Source organism: Solanum tuberosum, unplaced genomic scaffold (assembly GCF_000226075.1).
Source record: "Solanum tuberosum cultivar DM 1-3 516 R44 unplaced genomic scaffold, SolTub_3.0 scf00560, whole genome shotgun sequence".
NCBI lineage: Eukaryota > Viridiplantae > Streptophyta > Magnoliopsida > Solanales > Solanaceae > Solanum > Solanum tuberosum.
In genome coordinates this window covers 9078-18966 of record NW_006239493.1, presented here as the reverse complement: position 1 = coordinate 18966, position 9889 = coordinate 9078, and the positions used below count along the sequence as shown (strand labels likewise).

Sequence of the window (9889 nt, the reverse complement as noted above, 5' to 3'; positions counted from 1 at the left end):
GGGGGGGGGGGGGGGGGGGGGGGGGTAATTGAAAAACCTAAGAAATTTACCAGCTTTGATATGTTCCAATCAATCCTCTTTCATAAATGACACCAAGTGTATTGACCTCTGCTTCAGCAGGAACAATATTCATTACCCAAACAGGATCATCAACCCAATTAGCAGCAAAACCACCAAGGTTAGCATTCATGTCTAGTAGATTTCTATATCTCCCTGGTTGATTAAGTTTGTCGTCAACACTCTTGTAATAAGAAACTCTCTTCTGCCATAGCTGTGAATCTTTTTCGAATGATCCAGCCGTCACCCCTTTCACAGTTCCACTGCTGATCCTTGGTGGTATCGCGTTCAATCTTTTAGGCCATTTTTCCAATTGTCCTCCAGCCACATCTTCATCACTTGACACTTCGGGCAAGGGAGTTATACACGTTTCAAGCTCCGTGTACCTAAAAGTAACGTATACAACATGAAATAAGATCAATGTCATCACATACTTGAATGTCATCATATGCTCCAGTCAAACATCGTCAAGTAAAATGAAACGGAGGGACAAACCAGGCTTTATCATAATCTTGGGCAGGACACATTAGTTTCTTCTTTTGTTCTTTGCACTGGAAATGATTGTAGGGCTTTTGCCATATTGCAATGTCATCTTTTTCGACGAATTTTTTCCAGCAGAGTTTCTTAGCTACCTCTTCAATTCGGGTTTGCTCACCGTTAAGGTCATCTCTGGTTCTTTCCCAGCCTTTGAAATATTTCCTCCAACGGATTGGTGGACCGGAGAGTATCCAATATCCACCGGGCCTCAAGACTCTATCGACTTCCATTAAGTACGCGCCATCTGATATATCCACCACACACCAATCCAAACATAACATATAAAAACAAAAAATTGGATTTAAGAGATTAACACATTTTCATTTACTTAATTATACACACCATATAGGTCCCAAGGAATAAGGCAACGAGAGCAATGAGCCATGTCAAAAGCTCTAGATGGATAGGGAAGCCTCTTAGACGCGAGCACTCCAATCAATGCAGGAACGCCTCGCTCAAGAGCAAATTGAACTTGTGCTTCATGTGTATCTCTAGGTGCAAATGACATTGCTAAAATATCTCGCGATAGAAGATAAGCTCCCCAACTCGCCACCTGCATAGATCATCGCGATTTCTTTAGAACAAACATCTAAAATGAAATCCTATAATAGGTAAAGATGGTAAAATCACCCCACAGCCCGTGTCAATGGCGGTCCTAATGGAACCATCTTTAAGATTGATCAACTTATCAATGTCATCAACGTAGGCATCGGCACCATTAGGAAACATAGTCCCTCCACCAGGGAACCTAAACTTATCTCCTTCTTTTCGAATCCAATTTTGAACCGCCTTCTCCACTGTCAATTCCTTGTGAGGTACATTGGCGTACCACGCCAAATCCCTACTCTTAGGCCACTTAAACGGCTTCTTATAACCATAAGGCGCTGGTACACGACATTTCAACAACTGAGTCTTGTCAGGACAATGCCTCTCCCTATAAATCAATCTATCCCTCTTGAATTTCAACGATCGTTGAGGATCTTCACAAGGCGTATACTCACTAAATTTAAAGTCACATGACGGATAAACTTTAACATCATCAGATACCGCGCCTTCACCTTCCTCATCAACTTGTGTACCAGACGAAGAATTTTTGGAAACTGCAGTGGTAGCAGAAGTGATTTTTAAAGGAATGCAGGGGACAGAAGTAGCAACATTAGAAACAGGGGAGGTGGAAATGGATCCTCTGCCTATCAAATACGCGATAGAACAGAGGACAGTAAACGCGATAGCCAATGTATATACATTGATTCGTATTGAATGAGGTGAAGACGGGTAGTTTGCTCCATTCTTCTTGTACGTTGGGCTATAGTACGGAGGCGTTTTAGGACCTGCCATGACGGAAAAAAAAGATTATCTCCTATTACTCAATGAATTAGAGTTATACGAAATTGATGAGGATATAGCATATCCACCAAGAGAAAATTGAGTGTTTGTTATGAAGTTCTTAAAAATAGGAAAAATTTGAGTTGAGAAATTGGATTGTGTATAACTGCATTGTTAGTTGCCATTGCTTTGGTATAGTTTGGGACTAAGAAATAATCTCAGCCAAGGAAAATTGGAATGGAGGGAGAAATTTGTGACAAATGTTGGTTACAAATGTTGGTTGGGTTAAGAGGGCAATAATAATACTCTCTCTTTACCGTGACGTGACGTAGTTTGACTGAGCACGGAGTTTTAAAAAATATGGGAAGGTTTGAGTTAATATTTGAAAGATCAGTCAACTTTGAGAATTTATAAAGGAAAGTCATTGAATTTTATTTTGTATCAATAAAGTTGCTCAATTTAGACATTTTGTATCAGTTAAATCACTCAACTCAAAACTTTGACGATTTTTTTAGAAAATCGAAATGGATCATCTGATATTCACTATGTTATTTTTTTTAGTTTTAAATTTTTCGTAAATGGAGCTACAGAAGTTTTTTGAGAATTCAAGAGAAGGTCACGGTGAGACGAGCCGTTTATCATTATGATAGGTGTCAAGTGGAAGTGCAATGATGTATGCAGCTTAATTTGATTGTTTCTATATTTCAAAGCTAGTGGATTTTCAGTATTTCACTTCATATTTTTTTGAAGAAACTAAAATAATGAAATAACTAGAATTAGGAAGAAGTAGTCAAACAACACTTTTTTAGAAGTGAAAAATAAGGCAGGGAGAGAAAGGGAGAATGAGAATTGGAAGGAATGAATTTAGGAGCATGTAGACTGTAAAAATTCTAGGTTTTTTTTTTCTATTTGGTGTTTGATATCTGCATTTTTATTTGGAGGGAATTGCTTTCTACCGAAGATTTCTTTATTCAGGGCTCGAACCTGAGCCCTTTAGTTAAGAGAGAAACAATTATATCCACTGCACTATATCATTTGGTGGTAGAAACACGAGGGCGGTAGCAAACATAGGTTGGAGGAAGATGAAGAAGTTTTGGGTCTTTTAGTTGGGTTTGGAGTTTTGGTTAATGGGTAGGATTGTGAATGAGTCTAATTGCAGGTTAGACTTTAATATTAAAAAGATTAAAAAAGAAAGTAGGACAACTAAAATAAATCAAAGAAATATTCAGAAACACTACGGCTGAAACCTGGAGGGATGAGAGTTCACCATGTGGATGACAAGTAGTCTATAGTAATACTAATGATATTATCTACTTTGAACCTAGACCAGCACAATTTAAAAATGCATTATGAAGGGTATACTACCCGAGACCTCTTAGTTAAGGATGAATGAGTACTTACCACTCTACCACAATCGTTGTTGGTAACTCTAATCATACTCAATCAAGTGGAGTCTTAATCTTATTTTTAAAGTTTTTTACTACTCCTAGAATAATTTTAATAGTTTACGTAACAATCAACTCAATTAAAAAGAGTTTTCAAAACTAAAATCCATAAAAACTTATCTAAAATCTAAACACTTGTAATGTTGTGTGACGTATAATAATTTTTATAAATGTATGCTAATGTCTTATGTTTGATTATATAAATTGGTATATTGTCAACTCAACCTTAAGTTAGGGATATATTCAATCTCAACCTTATTGAGAGAGAAGTAATGTTTTTAGTTTAAGATTTTTATTGAAAAATAAAAATAACAATATGATCAATATTAGGGAATGAATCGAAATTTTCATTGTAGGTAATTAGGTGGCCAAGTTTATAGCAAGATTAAATACCCAATGTAACAACTATTTTATTGTCATTTAGGTATACACCATATACATCATATTAAAAGTAGTGGGGCACAAAACCCATTAGATTTGCCTGCTGGAACTTATGCAATGAAATCATTGACAAGTGTCATGAATCAACATGGTAGTGTCTCAATGCATTTTCCTTGTTTTTGTTTTTGTTAGATAACTAGTGTCTCGATCTCCTTTTTGAGTGATTATAATATTGTGAGTGCAACATATTCTTCATTTTTTTTTTTTGTAGGGGAGCTGCATTATCTGAATTCTGAAGGGATTACAATATAAAAATTACCTAAATTTAAGGATATCCTTCAGTTTTATTGACAATTAAGGGACATACTCGAGTGCTCATTTAGATACTAGAAGTCCAATGTATGTAATTTTTTTCTATTTCAACTTATGTGTCACAAATAAAATTTGGATAGTAAATCAATTTTTCTATATATTTTTGAATAGTTGCTAATTATTGTAACTTATAGTAGTACTTTTTACGTCATTTTCAAATAATATATATTATTTTCTATGTCTCAATTTATGTGGTGCAAATGAAATTTCAAGAGTCAATCAAAAAAATTATATGATTTTAATTGTTTTAGGTTTTTAATTATACTGATTTATATTATTTTTAGGTGACTTTCAAATAATATATATTGCTCCTTATATTTTAATTTATGTGGCACTAATAGAGTTTCAAGAATTGATCAATCTTTGATATTGTGCTAGAATATTTAAGTAATGAGCAATATTGAAAGCATATTATTAGTAAAATTTTAGTCTTAATAATGAAATGTGGAATACCATAAATTTTATTAGTTAATTTTAGCATGAAATAAATATTTTTTTTCTCAAAAACAACAAAATGGAAGTCCAAAAATAATTATGAATATTCAAAACTAAAATGAGGACATGCAAATGCGTGTGGACAGAGAACATACCGAATATTATGTGGTGTACAAACAATAAAAGCGAAAATCACAATAACACCATAAATAACAAATTATCCTTGACTAAAGCATATTCAAGATCTACTTCCCTAGCTTCTTATATATCTATATATTTCTCTTATATAGAAGAGACAGTTTCAGGAGCTTTTCAACATGTCTGCTATTGGTCATTCAATTGGCAAATAGGGATATTTTTGTCATTTTGATTTCTCAAAGTGATAAGGTCAATAAGGGTATTATTGTCGTTTCAGCTTCTCAAAGCTGCATTGCGTGTATACGTGTCTTGCTCTCCGTAAATTCATCAAACACGTAGTCTTCTTCAATTCAGCTATAATTTTGAAGGCTTTGGGGTCACCTCCGTTTTCTTTTCTCTGCTCTTTCTTTCTCTCTATTTTTTGCTTAGTTTTTTTTACTTTCTTGTATATACAAAAGGGAAAAGTTTTGTGTGTGGTATATAGAAGAAAAGTTTGCCGTTCTGTCGAAGCTACTCTGTTTATACTGCTGTTATGAGGTCTGTAATTTCAAGTTGTTTTCTCCTTTTTCATATTTCTTTATGCTAAATTTGTTATCACTTTGCATGAGGATAAACAAGAAGATCAAGAAAAAGGAGATATAATTGGTAATTACTATTAGACAGTGGCTATTCAGTCATATGTTGTGGATATACCTGAAATTAGTTGTATATATTTTGAGATGGAATCCTTGGACTTGAACAAAAAAGAAATTGCTTAGATCAAAGTAGAAGTTGAGTTGCTTCTTATCCAAAGGCCATATATGGTAAAGCACAAAACACATAAGGTTTAAGCCTGCTCAAATGCGGAAAAACCCTTGACAGTGGAGTTTGATTGAAAGCAGAACGATGAAGAATGTTACATGTAGCTAATATAAGATGCACAAACTTCTAACTGGCTTAAGTGGATAGAGAAAGAATTCACAAAAAATAATAGGAGCTGAGGTTAGTTTGCAGATCCTGTTGATCAATTAGTTGCACTGTGTTTATTTGTAATTGTATTAACGACTGAAATTTATCCCTCTGCCTCTTAAGTTTTCCACTTTCCCTTTTGACTGAAATTGCAGAACAAAGTCCAATATTTGTATAATGATACACTTGAGATTTTTTTTGTGTTAAGTGCTATTACTGCCACATTTTATTGTACAAATATATATGTTTCCTTGGCAGATGTTACATATCACAGGACTTACAATGTTAATAATGCCCAAGTTTGAACAAATTAATAATGTAGAATAATAGGGATGAGGAAGTGATCAAGTTTTTTTTTATTCAAAATTTAAAAAAAAAAGAAAAAAAGAATAGGGGTAGAAGCATACTGCATATATACATAAGACTTGAAGCAGAAGTGTAAAAAGAAGATAGATAGAGATAGAGGCAGGGGCGGCATCTCTGTCTCCTAAGTCACAGAAATAAGCTAGCTAATCACAGATTCATGAATGGAATAAGGGTGTGATTGAGTAAGTAATCAGAGATCTCGGGTTCGAGTTCCCCGAGTACAGAGTCATCTTTGTTAGGAAGTGCTTTACCCATGTGAGACTTTCCGGTTTAAATCCCCATATATCCAAGCGACCGATTGATCAATAATAATGAATATATAAGTTGCTTAGCAGAAAAGATATGAGACTTTTGTGAGAATATGATGAAACACAGTGACGTTGCATGATTCATTGAATGCTCCAATAGGTTTGCATCAATTCTCACTATGTTTATGTTGCAGCTTGAAAAAAAAATTTGTTTTTAATTATTGTACAAAGTCTATATGTTCGGTTTTGCCATTGGTAGCTGATAGTTTGTTCTCCTTCTTTTGGTCTGCTCTTTTTGTGTAATGCAGCTTCTTTGTTCTCGCTTTGTGTTCGTGTGGTTGTATAAGCTTCTAATTACGAGGTAATGTTTTCCCTGCCAAAACTAAATTTATGTCAATATTGCATGCATTTACAATTTTATAATATTACATCTTGCTGATATATTTGTTATTATGTGTGATCATTGATAACTGGTAGAAATAGGATATTCAAATGCCGAATAAAAATAAGAAAATCGATCCAAACTCTGACGAGGCAGAAGGCAGTAAAAAAGCTAGACGTCGTGATCTATATAAATGAAGCAAGCTAACAAAAAAGAGGTTGTCTTGGCGAGAACCCGAACCAATAAAACTGAGTTGAGCAGACAACATTTCGCTGCTGACTCAACCATGTCTACATCTTCCATCAAGCAGCTAGATTCTGCTGAACAACATCGTATTCTACGAGAGGGTTGCTTATACCAATTCGAATTAGGTCAGAAATCTATATTGATATTCCTATAGAAAAATACTGATGCATGAGCATGGCGAGACTTCTTTGTCACTGTTTAATGAGATGGTGCAATGTGGGGTCAAACCTAATGAAGTCACTTTCACCTCGGTTTTGCATGCTTGTGGTCATGCTGGTTTGGTGGATGTCGGTCTTTGTTTGTTTAATTTTATGCTTAGAAATCACTCTGGTAGTATTAGAACAGATCATTATACCCAGTGGCGGACTCAGAATTTTCATTTAGGGGGTTCGAAAAATAAAAGTATAAACGTGAAATAAGTCTTTAGAAATGGAAACCTTGAATTCCTACGGGTTTAAAACCAAACTTTTAGCACATTTTTTAAAGTAAAAAAAAACTAAAAAACTGAAACTGAATAAAAAAAAATGCTTTCAGTGGGATTCAAACCGGTGACGTACAACATAATTTTGGGAGTACTTGCCATTGCGCCATCAGTTTCTCTTTGTTATTGAGAGGGTTCAAAATATATATATCTACAGAAATACAGAAATTTACCTTATATATACCGTGTAATTTTTTGCCGAGGGGGTTCAGGTGAACCCCCTGGATACAACGTGGGTCCGCCCCTGATTATACCTGTATGGTTGATCTTCTTGGTCGAGCTGGCCGACTTGATGAGGCATATGAACTTATTAAAATTATGACTTTTGAACCAAGTCATGGCATCTGGGGTGCATTACTTGGTGGCTGTGTGATACATGAAAATATGGAACTGGGAGAATTGTCTGCAAGGTAGCTGTTTAAGCTGGAGCCAGAGAACAAAGGAAATTATATACTGTTGGAAAAGATCTATTCTGCAGTTGGAGGGTGTAAAGATGCAGAGAATGTGCGACTTTTGATGAATGAAGTCGGACTGCTAAAGGCACCAGCTCAAAGTGTCATTGGGTGACAAGTAGGTGAATTCTTTTAGTTTCCTTGCAAATAAAGCTAAACGAGGGTTGCAGGGTGAGGGTAACATCTGAGAAATATACAACAATACGACCAAAGCTAACCCTCTTAAGTCTCCGGTGGTGTTTATAATCTCCTCGATTTTTGCTATTGCAATTATAATGTAGTTTCAACTCACATGTGTTAGCTGGACATTTCTATTTTCTTCGTTGTTACCTTCTGCTCTTAATTATTTTTTCTGTCATTTTGGTTTATATTTACTCATGTTGTTTAAGTAATTTCATCATAAATACAACTGGTTTGCACTAAGGTATATATTACGCTGAAACAATGTTACATCTCACTTCAGAAGAGATCTATGACATTCGCTGCATTAAGGTATATATTATGCCTGATTAAAATAAAATGCAATATAAATGCCTATTGTTAACTAATCTTTTGTCATCCATAAAAATTCAAACAACTCCCCTAGAAACAAATGCTGCCTCTTGCAAATGTGACAAGACAATTAACTGGAAAGACATTTACCATTCAAGTCAAAAAGTCATTTGCTAAAACAATGGATAGAACTCCCGGAAAATTAATTATCTTGTCATATGCGAAAAAAGAAAACATCATCAGTGCACCATCATCACCTGCTCCATTGGACACAACAGGAAGCAGCAAAAGGAAGATCGAAAATCCTGTGACAAGCAAGAGGCCACTTCCCATCACAAACATGTTCTAGAGGTGAAGACTCCCCCTCCAAAACACTATAACAAGGTATATAAACTTCTTTCAGAACTACTACTTCCTACATTCAGAAGTTCAACTAACTGTTGTGCTTTAATTTTTTTTATCAGTGAAAAGGCATGTCGGCTCCACTTTGCAATGTGATTGGAGCCATTTTTTGTCACTGCAGCAAGCATAATCATAACGGATCACTTTCCTTTTGCGTATGTAAATAAAATGTACATAGCTATGTTATAAAACTTGACTCCAACACTAATATATAATTTTGGTTGTGTCACACTTGCTATGTACTTAATATGCAATCTTCATATATGTATCCCACTTGAAATGTTGGGCCCGTGCTGGCACGGGCCATCCACTTCTAGTATTTAAAATAAACCTAAGAACTCTAGAGTGAGGATGTCCAAGACGTTGGTGCCAAGTAGTGAGAGGACTAGATGTGGAGATAATGTGAGCTTGGGGATGTGAGACAGGCCACTCATACAGTCCATTGTTGGTCCGACCGTGCACCAGTGGCTTCCGCGTTTGCAGATCCTTCACAACAAAGTTAAAAGGGAAAAATTCAATAGACTTAAGATTGTCTTGACCGAATTTAGAAACCGAAAGAAGCTTGCGTTTAATGGAAGGGGCACACAGAGTGTGGGTTAGCTTAAAGACATTATTTGATGCATTTAATTTAGTAGAACCAGTGTGAGAGATAGGAATTTTGTTACCATCACCCATAGAGACATCCTCGTTACCGTGGTATGGTTGTAGGTTGTGCGGCTCTGTTGTGATATGATGGGTGGCTCCTGAGTCAACTATCCAAGGGTTGGTGTCCGCCGTAAACCCAGTGGCATAGTTGGCTTTCGCTTCAAAGTGATTATGAGACTTCGAGCGGCAAACATTGGCAGTGTGGCCAATTCTATTACATAGTTGACATCGAGTAACACCGTTCGGATTGGAATTGGACTGCCATTGTGGTGGAGTGCTTGGACGCGAATTTTGGCGCCATTGTGGAGAGTTGTTGGTTTGTCTACGATTGTTGCGATTATTGGAGTTGAATTTGGTGGGAGTAGCAACTGCAGCAGTGATGGTACTAGGTAGTTTCTTAGCATCCTTGTGGCGAAGGAAGAGTTCAAAGTCCAGTAGCTTTTCAAACAGTTCCTCATAGGAGATAGCCGTATCGCGTGCACGAATGGCAGCAGAGATCTCACGAAATTCAGGACCTAGACCACTGAGTATTTTGA

General features: G+C 35.9%; 1 protein-coding gene across 1 annotated transcript in view; it reads right to left on the bottom strand.

Annotated features, from left to right (window-relative positions):
* LOC102584381 (probable methyltransferase PMT15) overlaps positions 1-1940 on the bottom strand; it is a 4119-nt gene extending 2179 nt beyond the window's left edge. The window contains exons 1-4 of the mRNA XM_006365706.1: positions 1225-1940; positions 937-1147; positions 553-838; positions 51-443 (exon numbers count right to left, since the gene is read on the bottom strand). Coding sequence (XP_006365768.1) covers positions 51-443; positions 553-838; positions 937-1147; positions 1225-1932 — 1598 coding nt within the window. The 5' untranslated portion in view covers positions 1933-1940. The remainder of the gene's footprint in view (positions 1-50; positions 444-552; positions 839-936; positions 1148-1224) is intronic.
* Between the last annotated feature and the right edge of the window lie 7949 nt (positions 1941-9889).